The sequence below is a fragment of the Salmo salar genome, chromosome 12, assembly GCF_965601325.2.
Source record: "Salmo salar chromosome 12, fSalSal1, whole genome shotgun sequence".
NCBI classification, from domain to species: domain Eukaryota; kingdom Metazoa; phylum Chordata; class Actinopteri; order Salmoniformes; family Salmonidae; genus Salmo; species Salmo salar.
In genome coordinates, this window is record NC_138302.1 from 106,098,648 (window position 1) to 106,126,209 (window position 27,562).

Sequence of the window (27,562 nt, forward strand, 5' to 3'; positions counted from 1 at the left end):
CGCTCCAACACCCAGACACCATTTACTGATAGCCAGGGGCATGCTCCAACACTCAGATACCATTTACTGATAGCCAGGGGCACGCTCCAACACTCAGATACCATTTACTGATAGCCAGGGGCACGCTCCAACACTCAGACATCATTTACAGATAGCCTGGGGAACACTCCATCACTCAGACATCATTTACAGATAGCCAGGGGCACGCTCCAACACTCAGACATCATTTACTGATAGCCAGGGGCACGCTCCAACACTCAGACACCATTTACTGATAGCCAGGGGCACACGCTCCAACACTCAGACACCATTTACTGATAGCCAGGGGCACGCTCCAACACCCAGACACCATTTACTGATGGCCAGGGGAACGCTCCAACACTCAGACATCATTTACAGATAGCCAGGGGAACACTCCAACACTCCATCACTCAGACATCATTTACAGATAGCCAGGGGCACGCTCCAACACCCAGACACCATTTACAGATAGCCAGGGGAACACTCCAACACTCCAACACTCAGACACCATTTACTGATAGCCAGGGGCACGCTCCAACACTCAGACTTCATTTACTGATAGCCAGGGGCACGCTCCAACACTCAGACTTCATTTACTGATAGCCAGGGGCACGCTCCAACACTCCAACACTCCATCACTCAGACATAATTTACAGATAGCCAGGGACACACTCCATCACTCAGACATCATTTACAGATAGCCAGGGGAACACTCCAACACTCCATCACTCAGACACCATTTACAAACGAAGTATGTGTTTAGTGAGTTGCCAGATCAGAGGCAGTAGGGATGACCAGTGATGTTCTCTGTTTAGTGAGTCTTCCAGATCAGAGGCAGTAGAGATGACCAGGGATGTTCTCTGTTTAGTGAGTCCTCCAGATCAGAGGCAGTAGGGATGACCAGAGATGTTCTCTGTTTAGTGAGTCCTCCAGATCAGAGGCAGTAGGGAGGACCAGGGATGTTCTCTGTTTAGTGAGTCCTCCAGATCAGAGGCAGTAGGGAGGACCAGGGATGTTCTCTGTTTAGTGAGTCCTCCAGATCAGAGGCAGTAGAGATGACCAGGGATGTTCTCTGTTTAGTGAGTCCTCCAGATCAGAGGCAGTAAGGATCACCAGGGATGTTCTCTGTTTAGTGAGTCCTCCAGATCAGAGGCAGTAGGGATGACCAGGGATGTTCTCTGTTTAGTGAGTCCTCCAGATCAGAGGCAGTAGGGATGACCAAGGATGTTCTCTGTTTAGTGAGTCCTCCAGATCAGAGGCAGTAGGGATGACCAGGGATGTTCTCTGTGTCATGACTGTCCTGATCAGGTCAGGGTACAGGAGACCACCACCCTACAGATTATCTCCCAAACCCCCAACAGAGGAGGAGAGATCTAGGGGTCTGAAGATGTCGGGGGTTTTATGACACCTCACGCCCATAATAATCCTTAGGCCACTGAGAAATTCCTTTGTCCTCACTATGGAGAACTGGCCTCAGAACATTAAACACGCAATAAAGGGACTTTGGAACAATGGTTTCCGTCAGCCACAATGGTGGTCATGACGAGAGGTGGAATATGAAAATGTATGTAACTTTTGTATTGTTATTAAAGGTTAAGAGATGACGTTATTATGAAAACATTGTACCTTTAAGAGTTTTCCCAGTATATGCCTGATGTTTATACATTGTACGTTGTGTGGAAAATATCCAAATCAAAGAGAATGTTTTGGTAAAGATGAGATGTGAAGGTAGTGTCTAAAATAGGATTTTAGTCAAATCTAGGCCTTGCCCCTTAACTTGGTACGCCCAGAGAATTGCCCTAAAGGCGGTTACGCCCACTTCTGACCCTAGGGTATAAGACAGGAGAGTGAAGAATTAACATATGAGACTAATTGACCCCAAGCTGCAGCGAAGGTCTAACAAAGTCAACAAACCCCAAAACGAAACACAAGGTTGAAGACAAAGAAATCTTTTCTACACGAGCTACGGACGAGTAGCTGTGTCTAAGCGGGTGAATTCAAGCCGAACCACCCAGCCTCCACTCTCCATTGAATCGTGGTATATACACCGTTCGAGTCCGAAGCTGTGAGCTCTGAGCTACAGAGCTGTCTGTCCTCAGAAGACCCCTTTCAGATCAAGGGCGAGGGATCAGACCACTTAGCCAAGAAGGACACTGGCATAGTGAGGACAACCAGAGAGTTGCGCCGGAGAAGTGCGTCATTGAGAAGCCTAAACGACACACGCGGAGCTTCCCACCTGAGACCTCCCACACGTAATTACATCATTATATTCTGACCCATAAGAGCGGCAGTTCGGGGCAAGGCTAGGTTTAAATAAGCATGGCTGACAAATGAACCAAATGTATATTTCTCTCGTGTACTTTCTTGGTTTCTCTCTCTTCTAAATCCCCATTTCGGGTAACACGCGCCATAGTGTGTTGGCCCGTTATACTAAGTCCTAATCAATAGCTAGACTGTGTTTTGTGTATGTGTATTTTTATCATCATTTTAGCTTGCTAGTAAATAAATAATCAACTAAGATTGGTGTGGTAAACTCATTGGTGGGACCCGGGTCCGTGCAGATTCCCGGATTATGCGACGTTCAGACATGAGACAAGAGGTTGATTAATTTAGCGACTGTTGTAAAATCGATATTCTGATATCCTTTGAATTAATTTGGGAAATAGAAACTCAATCCAAATACTGTTCCCATGGTGTCCCAGGTTAATGAGATAATAACTGCTTGATTCATTGCTTAATTAATTTAATCACGCAATTATAAACCGTTAATCATTCGATGAGCAACAGTCGTCACATTAACTAATACAACGTCACGACATCTGTTTAGTGAGTCCTCCAGATCAGAGGCAGTAGGGATGACCAGGGATGTTCTCTGTTTAGTGAGTCCTCCAGATCAGAGGCAGTAGGGATGACCAGGGATGTTCTCTGTTTAGTGAGTCCTCCAGATCAGAGGCAGTAGGGATGACCAGGGATGTTCTCTGTTTAGTGAGTCCTCCAGATCAGAGGCAGTAGAGATGACCAGGGATGTTCTCTGTTTAGTGAGTCCTCCAGATCAGATGCAGTAGGGATGACCAGGGATGTTCTCTGTTTAGTGAGTCCTCCAGATCAGAGGCAGTAGGGATGACCAGGGATGTTCTCTGTTTAGTGAGTCCTCCAGATCAGAGGCAGTAGGGATGACCAGGGATGTTCTCTGTTTAGTGAGTCCTCCAGATCAGAGGCAGTAGGGATGACCAGGGATGTTCTCTGTTTAGTGAGTCCTCCAGATCAGAGGCAGTAGAGATGACCAGGGATGTTCTCTGTTTAGTGAGTCCTCCAGATCAGAGGCAGTAGGGATGACCAGGGATGTTCTCCGTTTAGTGAGTCCTCCAGATCAGAGACAGTAGGGATGACCAGGGATGTTCTCTGTTCAGTGAGTCCTCCAGATCAGAGGCAGTAGGGATGACCAGAGATGTTCTCTGTTTAGTGAGTCCTCCAGATCAGAGGCAGTAGGGATGACCAGGGATGTTCTCTGTTTAGTGAGTCCACCAGATCAGAGGCAGTAGAGATGACATGGGATGTTCTCTGTTTAGTGAGTCCTCCAGATCAGAGGCAGTAGGGATGACCAGGGATGTTCTCTGTTTAGTGAGTCCTCCAGATCAGAGGCAGTAGGGATGACCAGGGATGTTCTCTGTTTAGTGAGTCCTCCAGATCAGAGGCAGTAGGGATGACCAGGGATGTTCTCTGTTTAGTGAGTCCTCCAGATCAGAGGCAGTAGGGATGACCAGGGATGTTCTCTGTTTAGTGAGTCCTCCAGATCAGAGGCAGTAGGGATGACCAGGGATGTTCTCTGTTTAGTGAGTCCTCCAGATCAGAGGCAGTAGGGATGACCAGGGATGTTCTCTGTTTAGTGAGTCCTCCAGATCAGAGGCAGTAGGGACGACCAGGGATGTTCTCTGTTTAGTGAGTCCTCCAGATCAGAGGCAGTAGGGATGACCAGGGATGTTCTCTGTTCAGTGAGTCCTCCAGATCAGAGGCAGTGGGGATGACCAGGGATGTTCTCTGTTTAGTGAGTCCTCCAGATCAGAGGCAGTAGGGATGACCAGGGATGTTCTCTGTTCAGTGAGTCCTCCAGATCAGAGGCAGTAGGGATGACCAGGGATGTTCTCTGTTTAGTGAGTCCACCAGATCAGAGGCAGTAGGGACGACCAGGGATGTTCTCTGTTTAGTGAGTCCTCCAGATCAGAGGCAGTAGGGATGACCAGGGATGTTCTCTGTTTAGTGAGTCCTCCAGATCAGAGGCAGAGAGATGACCAGGGATGTTCTCTGTTTAGTGAGTCCTCCAGATCAGAGGCAGTAGGGATGACCAGGGACGTTCTCTGTTTAGTGAGTCCTCCAGATCAGAGGCAGTAGGGATGACCAGGGACGTTCTCTGTTTAGTGAGTCCTCCAGATCAGAAACCTGAATGTTTTACTTGTTTCAAAGTAGCCTAGCAAAAATCAGACCATATCCGTGGAGGCAATTATTTTAAATAAACTTCCTTTCATTGTCCAGTCCTAGTCATATTAGCATCCCATGCTAGTTGATGATAATCCTAGTCATATTAGCATCCCATGCTAGTTGATGATAATCCTAGTCATATTATCATCCCATGCTAGTTGTTGATAATCCTAGTCATATTAGCATCCCATGCTAGTTGATGATAATCCTAGTCATATTAGCATCCCATGCTAGTTGATGATAATCCTAGTCATATTAGCAACCCATGCTAGTTGTTGATAATCCTAGTCATATTAGCATCCCATGCTAGTTGATGATAATCCTAGTCATATTAGCATCCCATGCTAGTTGTTGATAATCCTAGTCATATTAGCAACCCATGCTAGTTGATGATAATCCTAGTCATATTAGCATCCCATGCTAGTTGTTGATAATCCTAGTCATATTAGCATCCCATGCTAGTTGGTGATAATCCTAGTCATATTAGCAACCCATGCTAGTTGATGATAATCCTAGTCATATTAGCATCCCATGCTAGTTGTTGATAATCCTAGTCATATTAGCAACCCATGCTAGTTGATGATAATCCTAGTCATATTAGCATCCCATGCTAGTTGTTGATAATCCTAGTCATATTAGCAACCCATGCTAGTTGTCACTGTAAGGTGAAAGTAAGCATTTCATTTCACTGTTGTATTCAGCATTTCACTGTGAGGTCTACTACAACCTGTTGTATTGAGGTCTACTACACCTGTTGTATTCAGCATTTCACTGTTAGGTCTACTACACCTGTTGTATTCAGCATTTCACTGTGAGGTCTACTACACCTGTTGTATTCAGCATTTCACTGTGAGGTCTACTACACCTGTTGTATTCAGCATTTCACTGTGAGGTCTACTACACCTGTTGTATTCAGCATTTCACTGTAAGGTCTACTACACCTGTTGTATTCAGCATTTCACTGTGAGGTCTACTACAACTGTTGTATTCAGCATTTCACTGTGAGGTCTACTACAACTGTTGTATTCAGCATTTCACTGTGAGGTCTACTACACCTGTTGTATTCAGCATTTCACTGTGAGGTCTACTACACCTGTTGTATTCAGCATTTCACTGTGAGGTCTACTACACCTGTTGTATTCAGCATTTCACTGTGAGGTCTACTACACCTGTTGTATTCAGCATTTCACTGTGAGGTCTACTACACCTGTTGTATTCAGCATTTCACTGTGAGGTCTACTACACCTGTTGTATTCAGCATTTCACTGTGAGGTCTACTACACCTGTTGTATTCAGCATTTCACTGTGAGGTCTACTACACCTGCTGTATTCAGCATTTCACTGTGAGGTCTACTACACCTGTTGTATTCAGCATTTCACTGTGAGGTCTACTACACCTGTTGTATTCAGCATTTCACTGTGAGGTCTACTACACCTGTTGTATTCAGCATTTCACTGTGAGGTCTACTACACCTGTTGTATTCAGCATTTCACTGTGAGGTCTACTACACCTGTTGTATTCAGCATTTCACTGTGAGGTCTACTACACCTGTTGTATTCAGCATTTCACTGTGAGGTCTACTACACCTGTTGTATTCAGCATTTCACTGTAAGGTCTACTACACCTGTTGTATTCAGCATTTCACTGTGAGGTCTACTACACCTGTTGTATTCAGCATTTCACTGTGAGGTCTACTACACCTGTTGTATTCAGCATTTCACTGTGAGGTCTACTACACCTGTTGTATTCAGCATTTCACTGTGAGGTCTATACACCTGTTGTATTCAGCATTTCACTGTGAGGTCTACTACACCTGTTGTATTCAGCATTTCACTGTAAGGTCTACTACACCTGTTGTATTCAGCATTTCACTGTAAGGTCTACTACACCTGTTGTATTCAGCATTTCACTGTGAGGTCTACTACACCTGTTGTATTCAGCATTTCACTGTGAGGTCTACTACACCTGTTGTATTCAGCATTTCACTGTGAGGTCTACTACACCTGTTGTATTCAGCATTTCACTGTGAGGTCTACTACACCTGTTGTATTCAGCATTTCACTGTGAGGTCTACTACACCTGTTGTATTCAGCATTTCACTGTGAGGTCTACTACACCTGTTGTATTCAGCATTTCACTGTGAGGTCTACTACACCTGTTGTATTCAGCATTTCACTGTGAGGTCTACTACACCTGTTGTATTCAGCATTTCACTGTGAGGTCTACTACACCTGTTGTATTCAGCATTTCACTGTGAGGTCTACTACACCTGTTGTATTCAGCATTTCACTGTGAGGTCTACTACACCTGTTGTATTCAGCATTTCACTGTGAGGTCTACTACACCTGTTGTATTCAGCATTTCACTGTGAGGTCTACTACACCTGTTGTATTCAGCATTTCACTGTGAGGTCTACTACACCTGTTGTATTCAGCATTTCACTGTGAGGTCTACTACACCTGTTGTATTCAGCATTTCACTGTGAGGTCTACTACACCTGTTGTATTCAGCATTTCACTGTGAGGTCTACTACACCTGTTGTATTCAGCATTTCACTGTGAGGTCTACTACACCTGTTGTATTCAGCATTTCACTGTGAGGTCTACTACACCTGTTGTATTCAGCATTTCACTGTGAGGTCTACTACACCTGTTGTATTCAGCATTTCACTGTGAGGCTCTACACCTGTTGTATTCAGCATTTCACTGTGAGGTCTACTACACCTGTTGTATTCAGCATTTCACTGTAAGGTCTACTACACCTGTTGTATTCAGCATTTCACTGTAAGGTCTACTACACCTGTTGTATTCAGCATTTCACTGTGAGGTCTACTACACCTGTTGTATTCAGCATTTCACTGTGAGGTCTACTACACCTGTTGTATTCAGCATTTCACTGTGAGGTCTACTACACCTGTTGTATTGAGCATTTCACTGTGAGGTCTACTACACCTGTTGTATTCAGCATTTCACTGTGAGGTCTACTACACCTGTTGTATTCAGCATTTCACTGTGAGGTCTACTACACCTGTTGTATTCAGCATTTCACTGTAAGGTCTACTACACCTGTTGTATTCAGCATTTCACTGTGAGGTCTACTACACCTGTTGTATTCAGCATTTCACTGTGAGGTCTACTACACCTGTTGTATTCAGCATTTCACTGTGAGGTCTACTACACCTGTTGTATTCAGCATTTCACTGTGAGGTCTACTACACCTGTTGTATTCAGCATTTCACTGTGAGGTCTACTACACCTGTTGTATTCAGCATTTCACTGTGAGGTCTACTACACCTGTTGTATTCAGCATTTCACTGTAAGGTCTACTACACCTGCTGTATTCAGCATTTCACTGTAAGGTCTACTACACCTGTTGTATTCAGCATTTCACTGTGAGGTCTACTACACCTGTTGTATTCAGCATTTCACTGTGAGGTCTACTACACCTGTTGTATTCAGCATTTCACTGTGAGGTCTACTACACCTGTTGTATTCAGCATTTCACTGTAAGGTCTACTACACCTGTTGTATTCAGCATTTCACTGTGAGGTCTACTACACCTGTTGTATTCAGCATTTCACTGTGAGGTCTATTACACCTGTTGTATTCAGCATTTCACTGTGAGGTCTACTACACCTGTTGTATTCAGCATTTCACTGTGAGGTCTACTACACCTGTTGTATTCAGCATTTCACTGTGAGGTCTACTACACCTGTTGTATTCAGCATTTCACTGTGAGGTCTACTACACCTGTTGTATTCAGCATTTCACTGTGAGGTCTACTACTCCTGTTGTATTCAGCATTTCACTGTAAGGTCTACTACACCTGTTGTATTCAGCGCATGTGACTAATAACATTTGATTTGATTTGATCCATAATAAACCCCAGGAAGAGTAGCTGCTGCCTTGGCAGGAACTAATGGGGATCCATAATAAACCCCAGGAAGAGTAGCTGCTGCCTTGGCAGGAACTAATGGGGATCCATAATAAACCCCAGGAAGAGTAGCTGCTGCCTTGGCAGGAACTAATGGGGACCCATAATAAACCCCAGGAAGAGTAGCTGCTGCCTTGGCAGGAACTAATGGAGATCCATAATAAACCCCAGGAAGAGTAGCTGCTGCCTCGGCAGGAACTAATGGGGATCCATAATAAACCCCAGGAAGAGTAGCCGCTGCCTTGGCAGGAACTAATGGGGATCCATAATAAACCCCAGGAAGAGTAGCTGCTGCCTTGGCAGGAACTAATGGGGATCCATAATAAACCCCAGGAAGAGTAGCTGCTGCCTTGGCAGGAACTAATGGGGATCCATAATAAACCCCAGGAAGTGTAGCTGCTGCCTTGGCAGGAACTATTGGAGATCCATAATAAACCCCAGGAAGAGTAGCTGCTGCCTTGGCAGGAACTAATGGGGATCCATAATAAACCCCAGGAAGAGTAGCTGCTGCCTTGGCAGGAACTAATGGGGATCCATAATAAACCCCAGGAAGAGTAGCTGCTGCCTTGGCAGGAACTAATGGGGATCCATAATAAACCCCAGGAAGAGTAGCTGCTGCCTTGGCAGGAACTAATGGGGATCCATAATAAACCCCAGGAAGAGTAGCTGCTGCCTTGGCAGGAACTAATGGGGATCCATAATAAACCCCAGGAAGAGTAGCTGCTGCCTTGACAGGAACTAATGAGGATCCATAATAAACCCAAGGAAGAGTAGCTGCTTCCTTGGCAGGAACTAATGGGGATCTATAATAAACCCCAGGAAGAGTAGCTGCTGCCTTGACAGGAACTAATGAGGATCCATAATAAACCCCAGGAAGAGTAGCTGCTGCCTTGGCAGGAACTAATGGGGATCCATAATAAACCCCAGGAAGAGTAGCTGCTGCCTTGGCAGGAACTAACGGGGATCCATAATAAACCCCAGGAAGAGTAGCTGCTGCCTTGGCAGGAACTAATGGGGATCCATAATAAACCCCAGGAAGAGTAGCTGCTGCCTTGGCAGGAACTAAATGGGGATCCATAATAAACCCCAGGAAGAGTAGCTGCTGCCTTGGCAGGAACTAATGGGGACCCATTATAAATACAAATACAAATAAAATGGCTTTCTAGCAATGATCAACAACCAACTTGACAGAGCTCGATGAATAAAAAAATAAATAATGTGCAAATATTTTACAATCCAGATGTGGAAAGCTCTTAGAGATTTACCCAGAAAGCCTCACAGCTGTAATCGCTGCCAAAGGTGATTCTAACATGTGTTGACTCATGATATCTATGGGGAATACTATTTCTGAATTTAATTTTCTGTAAATTCTCAAAAAACATTTAAACATGTTTTCACTTTGTCATCATGGGGTATTGTGTTTAGATGGATGAGAAAAAAATGATATTTAATAAATTTTGAATTCAGTTTTGTAACACAATGTGTAATAAGTCAAGGGGTATGAATACTTCCTGAAGGGGCTGTAATGTAATCTGTTTTACAGCTCTGAGGACGAGGGGTATGAATACTTCCTGAAGGGGCTGTAATGTAATCTGTGTTTTACAGCTCTGAGGACGAGGGGTATGAATACTTCCTGAAGGGGCTGTAATGTAATCTGTGTTTTACAGCTCTGAGGACGAGGGGTATGAATACTTCCTGAAGGGGCTGTAATGTAATCTGTGTTTTACAGCTCTGAGGACGAGGGGTATGAATACTTCCTGAAGGGGCTGTAATGTAATCTGTGTTTTACAGCTCTGAGGACGAGGGGTATGAATACTTCCTGAAGGGGCTGTAATGTAATCTGTGTTTTACAGCTCTGAGGACGAGGGGTATGAATACTTCCTGAAGGGGCTGTAATGTAATCTGTGTTTTACAGCTCTGAGGACATTGTGGTGAAGCTGAATGGCAGCCAGCTGACTATGGACTACCTGGAAGAGGTTGGTTTTAACGAGCCCATCCTGGTTCTGAAGAAGGACGGTCTGGGGATGTCCATGCCCGCTCCTACCTTCTACATCAATGATGTGGAGAAACATGTTGGTATGTATAGTCTCTGTCCACTGCTCTGACAGCTGTAGTAATACTTGGGATGTCCACGGTCTACATTTACGTCGGTAAAGACTGGACCTATGTTTCTAAATAACTCATTGTTTTCCTACAGGAAGTTACGTAGGACTACTTTACTGATCTCCTTCATCAGATCGCTCTCTCTTCCCCTCTCTCTCTCTTTTTAGCAAATGTTTTTGCTGGTGCCAGCGCACAGCTTTTCATATCACTCAGTCCAGTGGCAATCCACTGGCTAGTTTGCCTGTCTGTAAAGAGAAGGGCGGGCTGTACGTTGATCATGCTGCTCTGATTGGATAGAGTGATACTGTATTTCTCTGTCCATTCGCTGATGTATCATCAGGATGTGATAGTTTACTGGTGATAAACACTTCTCCAATCGTTGTTGAGATCTGATATTCCGTGCAGCGCTGGAGGAAACATAGGCCAATGTCATAGTACTATCATCAACCAATCACATTTCTCAAGTCCTTTTGGGCTAAATTCCATCTAAATTTGAAGAGGACAGTAATGACTTACAAAAAGCTTCTGATGAAGAGCTACACATAGCCAGCCATATTAGACTGATAGATATCAGCTACACATAGCCATATTAGACTGATAGATATCAGCTACACATAGCCAGCCATATTAGACTGATAGATATCAGCTACACATAGCCAGCCATATTAGACTGATAGATATCAGCTACACATAGCCAGCCATATTAGACTGATAGATATCAGCTACACATAGCCAGCCATATTAGACTGATAGATATCAGCTACACATAGCCAGCCATATTAGACTGATAGATATCAGCTACACATAGCCAGCCATATTAGACTGATAGATATCAGCTACACATAGCCAGCCATATTAGACTGATAGATATCAGCTACACATAGCCAGCCATATTAGACTGATAGATATCAGCTACACATAGCCAGCCATATTAGACTGATAGATATCAGCTACACATAGCCAGCCATATTAGACTGATAGATATCAGCTACACATAGCCAGCCATATTAGACTGATAGATATCAGCTACACATAGCCAGCCATATTAGACTGATAGATATCAGCTACACATAGCCAGCCATATTAGACTGATAGATATCAGCTACACATAGCCATATTAGACTGATAGATATCAGCTACACATAGCCAGCCTATTAGACTGATAGATATCAGCTACACATAGCCAGCCATATTAGACTGATAGATATCAGCTACACATAGCCAGCCATATTAGACTGATAGATATCAGCTACACATAGCCAGCCATATTAGACTGATAGATATCAGCTACACATAGCCAGCCATATTAGACTGATAGATATCAGCTACACATAGCCAGCCATATTAGACTGATAGATATCAGCTACACATAGCCATATTAGACTGATAGATATCAGCTACACATAGCCAGCCATATTAGACTGATAGATATCAGCTACACATAGCCGCCATATTAGACTGATAGATATCAGCTACACATAGCCAGCCATATTAGACTGATAGATATCAGCTACACATAGCCAGCCATATTAGACTGATAGATATCAGCTACACATAGCCAGCCATATTAGACTGATAGATATCAGCTACACATGCCAGCCATATTAGACTGATAGATATCAGCTACACATAGCCAGCCATATTAGACTGATAGATATCAGCTACACATAGCCAGCCATATTAGACTGATAGATATCAGCTACACATAGCCAGCCATATTAGACTGATAGATATCAGCTACACATAGCCATATTAGACTGATAGATATCAGCTACACATAGCCAGCCATATTAGACTGATAGATATCAGCTACACATAGCCAGCCATATTAGACTGATAGATATCAGCTACACATAGCCAGCCATATTAGACTGATAGATATCAGCTACACATAGCCAGCCATATTAGACTGATAGATATCAGCTACACATAGCCAGCCATATTAGACTGATAGATATCAGCTACACATAGCCAGCCATATTAGACTGATAGATATCAGCTACACATAGCCAGCCATATTAGACTGATAGATATCAGCTACACATAGCCAGCCATATTAGACTGATAGATATCAGCTACACATAGCCAGCCATATTAGACTGATAGATATCAGCTACACATAGCCAGCCATATTAGACTGATAGATATCAGCTACACATAGCCAGCCATATTAGACTGATAGATATCAGCTACACATAGCCAGCCATATTAGACTGATAGATATCAGCTACACATAGCCAGCCATATTAGACTGATAGATATCAGCTACACATAGCCAGCCATATTAGACTGATAGATATCAGCTACACATAGCCAGCCATATTAGACTGATAGATATCAGCTACACATAGCCAGCCATATTAGACTGATAGATATCAGCTACACATAGCCAGCCATATTAGACTGATAGATATCAGCTACACATAGCCAGCCATATTAGACTGATAGATATCAGCTACACATAGCCAGCCATATTAGACTGATAGATATCAGCTACACATAGGCAGCCATATTAGACTGATAGATATCAGCTACACATAGCCAGCCATATTAGACTGATAGATATCAGCTACACATAGCCAGCCATATTAGACTGATAGATATCAGCTACACATAGCCAGCCATATTAGACTGATAGATATCAGCTACACATAGCCAGCCATATTAGACTGATAGATATCAGCTACACATAGCCAGCCATATTAGACTGATAGATATCAGCTACACATAGCCAGCCATATTAGACTGATAGATATCAGCTACACATAGCCAGCCATATTAGACTGATAGATATCAGCTACACATAGCCAGCCATATTAGACTGATAGATATCAGCTACACATAGCCAGCCATATTAGACTGATAGATATCAGCTACACATAGCCAGCCATATTAGACTGATAGATATCAGCTACACATAGCCAGCCATATTAGACTGATAGATATCAGCTACACATAGCCAGCCATATTAGACTGATAGATATCAGCTACACATAGCCAGCCATATTAGACTGATAGATATCAGCTACACATAGCCAGCCATATTAGACTGATAGATATCAGCTACACATAGCCAGCCATATTAGACTGATAGATATCAGCTACACATAGCCAGCCATATTAGACTGATAGATATCAGCCACCTTATTTGTTGCTACTTCACTCAATCACGTTTTTTGTCCCTTCCTATTTTACCTTCCCTGAGACCAACCAGAAATATTTCCTTGGCCAAATTTCCCCAGGTTTTTATAAAATAGTCTCTCTTTTCTGCATCACCAACTTTTGCGCTAGACGAAAGAGCATCCTACCTGCGCCTCAATTAGTTGTTTCCTGAGCCCCTATTTCTCACAATGTTCTGCAAAATCATCCTGTTGTCCCACATTTGTGTATTTTAAATGTGGTCACCCTATATCAACTGTCAATTTACGGACACTCTTACAAATACTCGTATGGCCAGGTTGGCTCACCCCTAGAGGTTACTACATTGCTGACAGGAACCAGTAGTAATATGATTTGTCCACCAGAGAGCGCTGCTGTCAGCTGTTTTGATCTAGATCTCTGCTGACGCACTGAGCAGCCTAGTTAGCAACACATCTGGTACCTCTACTGCTGTATACTGAGCAGCCTAGTTAGCATCACATCTGGTACTGCTGTATACTGAGCAGCCTAGTTAGCATCACATCTTCTACTGCTGTATACTGAGCAGCCTAGTTAGCATCACATCTGGTACTGCTGTATACTGAGCAGCCTAGTTAGCATCACATCTGGTACTGCTGTATACTGAGCAGCCTAGTTAGCATCACATCTTCTACTGCTGTATACTGAGCAGCCTAGTTAGCATCACATCTTCTACTGCTGTATACTGAGCAGCCTAGTTAGCATCACATCTTCTACTGCTGTATACTGAGCAGCCTAGTTAGCATCACATCTTCTACTGCTGTATACTGAGCAGCCTAGTTAGCATCACATCTTCTACTGCTGTATACTGAGCAGCCTAGTTAGCAACACATCTTCTACTGCTGTATACTGAGCAGCCTAGTTAGCAACACATCTGGTACTGCTGTATACTGAGCAGCCTAGTTAGCATCACATCTGGTACTTCTACTGCTGTATACTGAGCAGCCTAGTTAGCAACACATCTGGTACTGCTGTATACTGAGCAGCCTAGTTAGCATCACATCTGGTACTGCTGTATACTGAGCAGCCTAGTTAGCAACACATCTGGTACCTCTACTGCTGTATACTGAGCAGCCTAGTTAGCATCACATCTGGTACTGCTGTATACTGAGCAGCCTAGTTAGCATCACATCTGCTACTGCTGTATACTGAGCAGCCTAGTTAGCAACACATCTTCTACTGCTGTATACTGAGCAGCCTAGTTAGCATCACATCTGGTACTTCTACTGCTGTATACTGAGCAGCCTAGTTAGCAACACATCTGGTACTGCTGTATACTGAGCAGCCTAGTTAGCATCACATCTGGTACTGCTGTATACTGAGCAGCCTAGTTAGCAACACATCTGGTACTCTACTGCTGTATACTGAGCAGCCTAGTTAGCATCACATCTGGCTACTGCTGTATACTGAGCAGCCTAGTTAGCATCACATCTGGTACTTCTACTGCTGTATACTGAGCAGCCTAGTTAGCATCACATCTGGTACTTCTACTGCTGTATACTGAGCAGCCTAGTTAGCAACACATCTGGTACTGCTGTATACTGAGCAGCCTAGTTAGCATCACATCTTCTACTGCTGTATACTGAGCAGCCTAGTTAGCATCACATCTGGTACTGCTGTATACTGAGCAGCCTAGTTAGCATCACATCTGGTACTGCTGTATACTGAGCAGCCTAGTTAGCATCACATCTTCTACTGCTGTATACTGAGCAGCCTAGTTAGCATCACATCTGGTACTGCTGTATACTGAGCAGCCTAGTTAGCATCACATCTTCTACTGCTGTATACTGAGCAGCCTAGTTAGCATCACATCTGGTACTGCTGTATACTGAGCAGCCTAGTTAGCATCACATCTTCTACTGCTGTATACTGAGCAGCCTAGTTAGCAACACATCTGGTACTGCTGTATACTGAGCAGCCTAGTTAGCAACACATCTGGTACTTCTACTGCTGTATACTGAGCAGCCTAGTTAGCATCACATCTTCTACTGCTGTATACTGAGCAGCCTAGTTAGCAACACATCTGGTACTGCTGTATACTGAGCAGCCTAGTTAGCATCACATCTGGTACTGCTGTATACTGAGCAGCCTAGTTAGCATCACATCTTCTACTGCTGTATACTGAGCAGCCTAGTTAGCATCACACCTTCTACTGCTGTATACTGAGCAGCCTAGTTAGCATCACATCTGGCTCTACTGCTGTATACTGAGCAGCCTAGTTAGCAACACATCTGCTACTGCTGTATACTGAGCAGCCTAGTTAGCATCACACCTGCTACTTCTACTGCTGTATACTGAGCAGCCTAGTTAGCATCACATCTGGTACTTCTACTGCTGTATACTGAGCAGCCTAGTTAGCAACACATCTTCTACTGCTGTATACTGAGCAGCCTAGTTAGCATCACATCTGCTACTTCTACTGCTGTATACTGAGCAGCCTAGTTAGCAACACATCTGGTACTGCTGTATACTGAGCAGCCTAGTTAGCAACACATCTTCTACTGCTGTATACTGAGCAGCCTAGTTAGCATCACATCTGCTACTTCTACTGCTGTATACTGAGCAGCCTAGTTAGCAACACATCTGGTACTGCTGTATACTGAGCAGCCTAGTTAGCAACACATCTGGTACTGCTGTATACTGAGCAGCCTAGTTAGCATCACATCTGCTACTTCTACTGCTGTATACTGAGCAGCCTAGTTAGCAACACATCTGGTACTGCTGTATACTGAGCAGCCTAGTTAGCAACACATCTGGTACTGCTGTATACTGAGCAGCCTAGTTAGCATCACATCTGCTACTTCTACTGCTGTATACTGAGAAGCCTAGTTAGCAACACATCTGGTACTGCTGTATACTGAGCAGCCTTGTTAGCATCACATCTGGTACTTCTACTGCTGTATACTGAGCAGCCTAGTTAGCAACACATCTGGTACTGCTGTATACTGAGCAGCCTAGTTAGCATCACATCTGGTACTTCTACTGCTGTATACTGAGCAGCCTAGTTAGCATCACATCTTCTACTGCTGTATACTGAGCAGCCTATTTAGCATCACATCTGGTACTTCTACTGCTGTATACTGAGCAGCCTAGTTAGCAACACATCTTCTACTGCTGTATACTGAGCAGCCTAGTTAGCATCACATCTGGTACTGCTGTATACTGAGCAGCCTAGTTAGCATCACATCTGGTACTGCTGTATACTGAGCAGCCTAGTTAGCATCACATCTGGTACTGCTGTATACTGAGCAGCCTAGTTAGCATCACATCTGGTACTGCTGTATACATAGCAGCCTAGTTAGCATCACATCTTCTACTGCTGTATACTGAGCAGCCTAGTTAGCATCACATCTTCTACTGCTGTATACTGAGCAGCCTAGTTAGCATCACATCTTCTACTGCTGTATACTGAGCAGCCTAGTTAGCATCACATCTGCGACTTCTACTGCTGTATACTGAGCAGCCTAGTTAGCATCACATCTGGTACTTCTACTGCTGTATACTGAGCAGCCTAGTTAGCAACACATCTGCTACTGCTGTATACTGAGCAGCCTAGTTAGCATCACACCTGCTACTTCTACTGCTGTATACTGAGCAGCCTATTTAGCATCACATCTGGTACTTCTACTGCTGTATACTGAGCAGCCTAGTTAGCAACACATCTTCTGCTGCTGTATACTGAGCAGCCTAGTTAGCATCACATATGCTACTTCTACTGCTGTATACTGAGCAGCCTAGTTAGCAACGCATCTGGTACTGCTGTATACTTAGCAGCCTTGTTAGCATCACATCTGGTACTTCTACTGCTGTATACTGAGCAGCCTAGTTAGCAACACATCTGGTACTGCTGTATACTGAGCAGCCTAGTTAGCAACACATCTGGTACTGCTCTATACTGAGCAGCCTAGTTAGCATCACATCTGCTACTTCTACTGCTGTATACTGAGAAGCCTAGTTAGCAACACATCTGGTACTGCTGTATACTGAGCAGCCTTGTTAGCATCACATCTGGTACTTCTACTGCTGTATACTGAGCAGCCTAGTTAGCAACACATCTGGTACTGCTGTATACTGAGCAGCCTAGTTAGCATCACATCTGGTACTTCTACTGCTGTATACTGAGCCATCACATCTGGTACTTCTACTGCTGTATACTGAGCAGCCTAGTTAGCATCACATCTTCTACTGCTGTATACTGAGCAGCCTATTTAGCATCACATCTGGTACTTCTACTGCTGTATACTGAGCAGCCTAGTTAGCAACACATCTTCTACTGCTGTATACTGAGCAGCCTAGTTAGCATCACATCTTCTACTGCTGTATACTGAGCAGCCTAGTTAGCATCACATCTTCTACTGCTGTATACTGAGCAGCCTAGTTAGCATCACATCTTCTACTGCTGTATACTGAGCAGCCTAGTTAGCATCACATCTTCTACTGCTGTATACTGAGCAGCCTAGTTAGCATCACATCTGGTACTGCTGTATACTGAGCAGCCTAGTTAGCATCACATCTGGTACTGCTGTATACTGAGCAGCCTAGTTAGCATCACATCTTCTACTGCTGTATACTGAGCAGCCTAGTTAGCAACACATCTGGTACTGCTGTATACTGAGCAGCCTAGTTAGCATCACATCTGGTACTGCTGTATACTGAGCAGCCTAGTTAGCATCACATCTTCTACTGCTGTATACTGAACAGCCTAGTTAGCATCACATCTGGTACTGCTGTATACTGAGCAGCCTAGTTAGCATCACATCTTCTACTGCTGTATACTGAGCAGCCTAGTTAGCATCACATCTTCTACTGCTGTATACTGAGCAGCCTAGTTAGCATCACATCTGCTACTTCTACTGCTGTATACTGAGCAGCCTAGTTAGCATCACATCTGGTACTGCTGTATACTGAGCAGCCTAGTTAGCATCACATCTTCTACTGCTGTATACTGAGCAGCCTAGTTAGCATCACATCTGGTACTGCTGTATACTGAGCAGCCTAGTTAGCATCACATCTTCTACTGCTGTATACTGAGCAGCCTAGTTAGCATCACATCTTCTACTGCTGTATACTGAGCAGCCTAGTTAGCATCACATCTGGTACTGCTGTATACTGAGCAGCCTAGTTAGCATCACATCTGGTACTTCTACTGCTGTATACTGAGCAGCCTAGTTAGCAACACATCTTCTACTGCTGTATACTGAGCAGCCTAGTTAGCATCACATCTTCTACTGCTGTATACTGAGCAGCCTAGTTAGCATCACATCTGGTACTGCTGTATACTGAGCAGCCTAGTTAGCATCACATCTGGTACTGCTGTATACTGAGCAGCCTAGTTAGCATCACATCTGGTACTGCTGTATACTGAGCAGCCTAGTTAGCATCACATCTGGTACTGCTGTATACATGAGCAGCCTAGTTAGCATCACATCTTCTACTGCTGTATACTGAGCAGCCTAGTTAGCATCACATCTTCTACTGCTGTATACTGAGCAGCCTAGTTAGCATCACATCTTCTACTGCTGTATACTGAGCAGCCTAGTTAGCATCACATCTGGTACTGCTGTATACTGAGCAGCCTAGTTAGCATCACATCTGGTACTGCTGTATACTGAGCAGCCTAGTTAGCATCACATCTTCTACTGCTGTATACTGAGCAGCCTAGTTAGCATCACATCTTCTACTGCTGTGTACTGAGCAGCCTAGTTAGCAACACATCTGGTACTGCTGTATACTGAGCAGCCTAGTTAGCATCACATCTGGTACTGCTGTATACTGAGCAGCCTAGTTAGCATCACATCTTCTACTGCTGTATACTGAACAGCCTAGTTAGCATCACATCTGGTACTGCTGTATACTGAGCAGCCTAGTTAGCATCACATCTTCTACTGCTGTATACTGAGCAGCCTAGTTAGCATCACATCTTCTACTGCTGTATACTGAGCAGCCTAGTTAGCATCACATCTGCTACTTCTACTGCTGTATACTGAGCAGCCTAGTTAGCATCACATCTGGTACTGCTGTATACTGAGCAGCCTAGTTAGCATCACATCTTCTACTGCTGTATACTGAGCAGCCTAGTTAGCATCACATCTTCTACTGCTGTATACTGAGCAGCCTAGTTAGCATCACATCTGGTACTGCTGTATACTGAGCAGCCTAGTTAGCATCACATCTGGTACTTCTACTGCTGTATACTGAGCAGCCTAGTTAGCATCACATCTTCTACTGCTGTATACTGAGCAGCCTAGTTAGCATCACATCTGGTACCTCTGTATACTGAGCAGCCTAGTTAGCATCACATCTTCTACTGCTGTCTACTGCTGTATACTGAGCAGCCTAGTTAGCATCACATCTGGTACTGCTGTATACTGAGCAGCCTAGTTAGCATCACATCTTCTACTGCTGTATACTGAGCAGCCTAGTTAGCATCACATCTTCTACTGCTGTATACTGAGCAGCCTAGTTAGCAACACATCTGGTACTGCTGTATACTGAGCAGCCTAGTTAGCATCACATCTGGTACTGCTGTATACTGAGCAGCCTAGTTAGCATCACATCTTCTACTGCTGTATACTGAGCAGCCTAGTTAGCATCACATCTGGTACTGCTGTATACTGAGCAGCCTAGTTAGCATCACATCTTCTACTGCTGTATACTGAGCAGCCTAGTTAGCATCACATCTTCTACTGCTGTATACTGAGCAGCCTAGTTAGCATCACATCTGCTACTTCTACTGCTGTATACTGAGCAGCCTAGTTAGCATCACATCTGGTACTGCTGTATACTGAGCAGCCTAGTTAGCATCACATCTTCTACTGCTGTATACTGAGCAGCCTAGTTAGCATCACATCTTCTACTGCTGTATACTGAGCAGCCTAGTTAGCATCACATCTGGTACTGCTGTATACTGAGCAGCCTAGTTAGCATCACATCTGGTACTTCTACTGCTGTATACTGAGCAGCCTAGTTAGCATCACATCTTCTACTGCTGTATACTGAGCAGCCTAGTTAGCATCACATCTGGTACCTCTGTATACTGAGCAGCCTAGTTAGCATCACATCTTCTACTGCTGTCTACTGCTGTATACTGAGCAGCCTAGTTAGCATCACATCTGGTACTGCTGTATACTGAGCAGCCTAGTTAGCAACACATCTGGTACTTCTACTGCTGTATACTGAGCAGCCTAGTTAGCATCACATCTGGTACTGCTGTATACTGAGCAGCCTAGTTAGCATCACATCTCTACTGCTGTATACTGAGCAGCCTAGTTAGCATCACATCTTCTACTGCTGTATACTGAGCAGCCTAGTTAGCATCACATCTGGTACTGCTGTATACTGAGCAGCCTAGTTAGCATCACATCTTCTACTGCTGTATACTGAGCAGCCTAGTTAGCATCACATCTGTGACTTCTACTGCTGTATACTGAGCAGCCTAGTTAGCATCACATCTGGTACTTCTACTGCTGTATACTGAGCAGCCTAGTTAGCAACACATCTGGTACTGCTGTATACTGAGCAGCCTAGTTAGCATCACATCTGGTACTTCCCCTGCTGTATACTGAGCAGCCTAGTTAGCATCACATCTGCTACTTCTACTGCTGTATACTGAGCAGCCTAGTTAGCATCACATCTTCTACTGCTGTATACTGAGCAGCCTAGTTTGCATCAGATCTGGTACTTCCCCTGCTGTATACTGAGCAGCCTAGTTAGCATCACATCTGCTACTTCTACTGCTGTATACTGAGCAGCCTAGTTAGCATCACATCTGGTACTGCTGTATACTGAGCAGCCTAGTTAGCATCACATCTTCTACTGCTGTATACTGAGCAGCCTAGTTAGCGTCACATCTTCTACTGCTGTATACTGAGCAGCCTAGTTAGCATCACATCTTCTACTGCTGTATACTGAGCAGCCTAGTTAGCATCACATCTGGTACTGCTGTATACTGAGCAGCCTAGTTAGCATCACATCTGGTACTTCTACTGCTGTATACTGAGCAGCCTAGTTAGCATCACATCTGGTACTGCTGTATACTGAGCAGCCTAGTTAGCATCACATCTTCTACTGCTGTATACTGAGCAGCCTAGTTAGCATCACATCTGCTATACTGCTGTATACTGAGCAGCCTAGTTAGCATCACATCTGCTACTTCTACTGCTGTATACTGAGCAGCCTAGTTAGCATCACATCTGCTACTTCTACTGCTGTATACTGAGCAGCCTAGTTAGCATCACATCTGCTACTTCTACTGCTGTATACTGAGCAGCCTAGTTAGCATCACATCTGCTACTGCTGTATACTGAGCAGCCTAGTTAGCATCACATCTGCTACTGCTGTATACTGAGCAGCCTAGTTAGCATCACATCTGGTACTTCTACTGCTGTATACTGAGCAGCCTAGTTAGCATCACATCTGGTACTGCTGTATACTGAGCAGCCTAGTTAGCATCACATCTGGTACTGCTGTATACTGAGCAGCCTAGTTAGCATCACATCTTCTACTGCTGTATACTGAGCAGCCTAGTTAGCATCACATCTTCTACTGCTGTATACTGAGCAGCCTAGTTAGCATCACATCTTCTACTGCTGTATACTGAGCAGCCTAGTTAGCAGCACATCTGGTACTGCTGTATACTGAGCAGCCTAGTTAGCATCACATCTTCTACTGCTGTATACTGAGCAGCCTAGTTAGCATCACATCTGGTACTGCTGTATACTGAGCAGCCTAGTTAGCATCACATCTTCTACTGCTGTATACTGAGCAGCCTAGTTAGCATCACATCTTCTACTGCTGTATACTGAGCAGCCTAGTTAGCATCACATCTTCTACTGCTGTATACTGAGCAGCCTAGTTAGCAACACATCTGGTACTGCTGTATACTGAGCAGCCTAGTTAGCATCACATCTGGTACTGCTGTATACTGAGCAGCCTAGTTAGCATCACATCTTCTACTGCTGTATACTGAGCAGCCTAGTTAGCATCACATCTTCTACTGCTGTATACTGAGCAGCCTAGTTAGCATCACATCTGGTACTGCTGTATACTGAGCAGCCTAGTTAGCATCACATCTTCTACTGCTGTATACTGAGCAGCCTAGTTAGCATCACATCTGGACTTCTACTGCTGTATACTGAGCAGCCTAGTTAGCATCACATCTGGTACTTCTACTGCTGTATACTGAGCAGCCTAGTTAGCAACACATCTGGTACTGCTGTATACTGAGCAGCCTAGTTTGCATCAGATCTGGTACTTCCCCTGCTGTATACTGAGCAGCCTAGTTAGCATCACATCTGCTACTTCTACTGCTGTATACTGAGCAGCCTAGTTAGCATCACATCTTCTACTGCTGTATACTGAGCAGCCTAGTTTGCATCAGATCTGGTACTTCCCCTGCTGTATACTGAGCAGCCTAGTTAGCATCACATCTGCTACTTCTACTGCTGTATACTGAGCAGCCTAGTTAGCATCACATCTTCTACTGCTGTATACTGAGCAGCCTAGTTAGCATCACATCTGGTACTGCTGTATACTGAGCAGCCTAGTTAGCATCACATCTTCTACTGCTGTATACTGAGCAGCCTAGTTAGCATCACATCTTCTACTGCTGTATACTGAGCAGCCTAGTTAGCATCACATCTTCTACTGCTGTATACTGAGCAGCCTAGTTAGCATCACATCTGGTACTGCTGTATACTGAGCAGCCTAGTTAGCATCACATCTGGTACTTCTACTGCTGTATACTGAGCAGCCTAGTTAGCATCACATCTGGTACTGCTGTATACTGAGCAGCCTAGTTAGCATCACATCTTCTACTGCTGTATACTGAGCAGCCTAGTTAGCATCACATCTGCTATTTTACTGCTGTATACTGAGCAGCCTAGTTAGCATCACATCTGCTACTTCTACTGCTGTATACTGAGCAGCCTAGTTAGCATCACATCTGCTACTTCTACTGCTGTATACTGAGCAGCCTAGTTAGCATCACATCTGCTACTTCTACTGCTGTATACTGAGCAGCCTAGTTAGCATCACATCTGCTACTTCTACTGCTGTATACTGAGCAGCCTAGTTAGCATCACATCTGCTACTTCTACTGCTGTATACTAAGCAGCCTAGTTAGCATCACATCTGCTACTGCTGTATACTGAGCAGCCTAGTTAGCATCACATCTGATACTGCTGTATACTGAGCAGCCTAGTTAGCAACACATCTGGTACTTCTACTGCTGTATACTGAGCAGCCTAGTTAGCATCACATCTGGTACTGCTGTATACTGAGCAGCCTAGTTAGCATCACATCTTCTACTGCTGTATACTGAACAGCCTAGTTAGCATCACATCTGGTACTGCTGTATACTGAGCAGCCTAGTTAGCATCACATCTTCTACTGCTGTATAATGAGCAGCCTAGTTAGCATCACATCTTCTACTGCTGTATACTGAGCAGCCTAGTTAGCATCACATCTTCTACTGCTGTATACTGAGCAGCCTAGTTAGCAACACATCTGGTACTGCTGTATACTGAGCAGCCTAGTTAGCATCACATCTGGTACTGCTGTATACTGAGCAGCCTAGTTAGCATCACATCTCTACTGCTGTATACTGAGCAGCCTAGTTAGCATCACATCTTCTACTGCTGTATACTGAGCAGCCTAGTTAGCATCACATCTGGTACTGCTGTATACTGAGCAGCCTAGTTAGCATCACATCTTCTACTGCTGTATACTGAGCAGCCTAGTTAGCATCACATCTGTGACTTCTACTGCTGTATACTGAGCAGCCTAGTTAGCATCACATCTGGTACTTCTACTGCTGTATACTGAGCAGCCTAGTTAGCAACACATCTGGTACTGCTGTATACTGAGCAGCCTAGTTAGCATCACATCTGGTACTTCCACTGCTGTATACTGAGCAGCCTAGTTAGCATCACATCTGCTACTTCTACTGCTGTATACTGAGCAGCCTAGTTAGCATCACATCTTCTACTGCTGTATACTGAGCAGCCTAGTTTGCATCAGATCTGGTACTTCCCCTGCTGTATACTGAGCAGCCTAGTTAGCATCACATCTGCTACTTCTACTGCTGTATACTGAGCAGCCTAGTTAGCATCACATCTTCTACTGCTGTATACTGAGCAGCCTAGTTAGCATCACATCTGGTACTGCTGTATACTGAGCAGCCTAGTTAGCATCACATCTTCTACTGCTGTATACTGAGCAGCCTAGTTAGCGTCACATCTTCTACTGCTGTATACTGAGCAGCCTAGTTAGCATCACATCTTCTACTGCTTTATACTGAGCAGCCTAGTTAGCATCACATCTGGTACTGCTGTATACTGAGCAGCCTAGTTAGCATCACATCTGGTACTTCTACTGCTGTATACTGAGCAGCCTAGTTAGCATCACATCTGGTACTGCTGTATACTGAGCAGCCTAGTTAGCATCACATCTTCTACTGCTGTATACTGAGCAGCCTAGTTAGCATCACATCTGCTATTTTACTGCTGTATACTGAGCAGCCTAGTTAGCATCACATCTGCTACTTCTACTGCTGTATACTGAGCAGCCTAGTTAGCATCACATCTGCTACTTCTACTGCTGTATACTGAGCAGCCTAGTTAGCATCACATCTGCTACTTCTACTGCTGTATACTGAGCAGCCTAGTTAGCATCACATCTGCTACTTCTACTGCTGTATACTGAGCAGCCTAGTTAGCATCACATCTGCTACTTCTACTGCTGTATACTAAGCAGCCTAGTTAGCATCACATCTGCTACTGCTGTATACTGAGCAGCCTAGTTAGCATCACATCTGATACTGCTGTATACTGAGCAGCCTAGTTAGCAACACATCTGGTACTTCTACTGCTGTATACTGAGCAGCCTAGTTAGCATCACATCTGGTACTGCTGTATACTGAGCAGCCTAGTTAGCATCACATCTGGTACTGCTGTATACTGAGCAGCCTAGTTAGCATCACATCTTCTACTGCTGTATACTGAGCAGCCTAGTTAGCATCACATCTTCTACTGCTGTATACTGAGCAGCCTAGTTAGCATCACATCTTCTACTGCTGTTTACTGAGCAGCCTAGTTAGCAGCACATCTGGTACTGCTGTATACTGAGCAGCCTAGTTAGCATCACATCTTCTACTGCTGTATAATGAGCAGCCTAGTTAGCATCACATCTGGTACTGCTGTATACTGAGCAGCCTAGTTAGCATCACATCTTCTACTGCTGTATACTGAGCAGCCTAGTTAGCATCACATCTTCTACTGCTGTATACTGAGCAGCCTAGTTAGCATCACATCTTCTACTGCTGTATACTGAGCAGCCTAGTTAGCAACACATCTGGTACTGCTGTATACTGAGCAGCCTAGTTAGCATCACATCTTCTACTGCTGTATACTGAGCAGCCTAGTTAGCATCACATCTGGTACTGCTGTATACTGAGCAGCCTAGTTAGCATCACATCTTCTACTGCTGTATACTGAGCAGCCTAGTTAGCAACACATCTTCTACTGCTGTATACTGAGCAGCCTAGTTAGCAACACATCTGGTACTGCTGTATACTGAGCAGCCTAGTTAGCATCACATCTTCTACTGCTGTATAATGAGCAGCCTAGTTAGCATCACATCTCATCAACTCATTGCCATTTAAAGACCTGCTCACTATTGATTTTCCTCGTGTCTTGTATGTGTATTTAAGTTACATTGAAACTGTTTTTTATTAATCACTCCCAGGTCCAGACGTGGGTGTGGATGTGATAGATGTGACCAAGCAGACTGACAGTAAGATGAAGCTGAAGGACTTTGTAGATTACTACTACAGCACCAACAGGAAGAAAGTGTTAAACATTATCAACCTGGAGTTCTCTGACAAAAGGTAGGCACACACCTGAGAGGTACACTGACACCTGTTCTCATGATACACATGGTGCAGCACAACACCACTTCTCCTGACTTTCTCTGATACCTCAGATAACATTATGTCTCTGTCTCTCAGGATGGACAGTCCTCAGATCTGTTTATATAACATTATGTCTCTGTCTCTCAGGATGGACAGTCCTCAGATCTGTTTATATAACATTATGTCTCTGTCTCTCAGGATGGACAGTATAGTGGAGAGTCCACAGATTGTGCGGAGGTTGTCATGGGTAGAGAACTACTGGCCAGATGATGCTCTCCTGGGGAAACCCAAAGTCTCTAAGTACTGTTTGGTCGGCGTTAAAGACAGCTACACGGACTTCCACATCGAGTGTGGGGGGGCCTCCGTGTGGTACCACATCCTCAAGGTAGGACCCGGTTAATAACCTTATTTATCCAAGTAGGACCGGTTAATAACCTTATTTATCCAAGTAGGACCGGTTAATAACCTTATTAATCCAGGTAGAACCCGGTTAATAACCTTATTAATCCAGGTAGGACCCGGTTAATAACCTTATTTATCCAGGTAGGACGCCACGTGTGTGTTAGTTGACTATGCAAAAAAAAATTGCATTTCCAACACATGAATGTTTCTTATAAAAACAAGAAGTGATGCAGTCAGTCTCTCCTCAACTCTTAACCAAGAGAGACTGACATCCATAGTATTTATATCAGCCCTCTGATTACAATGAAGAGCAAGACGTGGCGCTCTGTTCTGGACCAGCTGCAGTCTTTCTTAACAGAACTGGACCACATGACTGGACAATAATCAAGACTAGACTAAACTAGAGCCTGCAGGACCTGCTTTGTGGTGTCAAAAAAGCAGAGCATCTCTTTATTACGGACAGACCTCTCCCCATCTTTACAACCATTGAATCTACAGTTGAAAAACAAGTTTTTAGACAAACTGAATTATCAAATTTA

At 44.1% G+C, this 27,562-nt stretch overlaps 1 protein-coding gene across 4 annotated transcripts in view; it reads left to right on the forward strand.

Moving 5' to 3' along the window:
* Positions 1 to 27,562, forward strand: part of LOC106566264 (lysine-specific demethylase phf2) — a 215,829-nt gene that overhangs the window by 79,005 nt on the left and 109,262 nt on the right. For all 4 annotated transcript variants that reach the window (XM_082959534.1, XM_082959532.1, XM_082959536.1 and 1 more), the window contains exons 4-6: positions 10,347 to 10,507; positions 26,456 to 26,597; positions 26,820 to 27,006. In XM_082959534.1, coding sequence (XP_082815660.1) covers positions 10,347 to 10,507; positions 26,456 to 26,597; positions 26,820 to 27,006 — 490 coding nt within the window. The remainder of the gene's footprint in view (positions 1 to 10,346; positions 10,508 to 26,455; positions 26,598 to 26,819; positions 27,007 to 27,562) is intronic.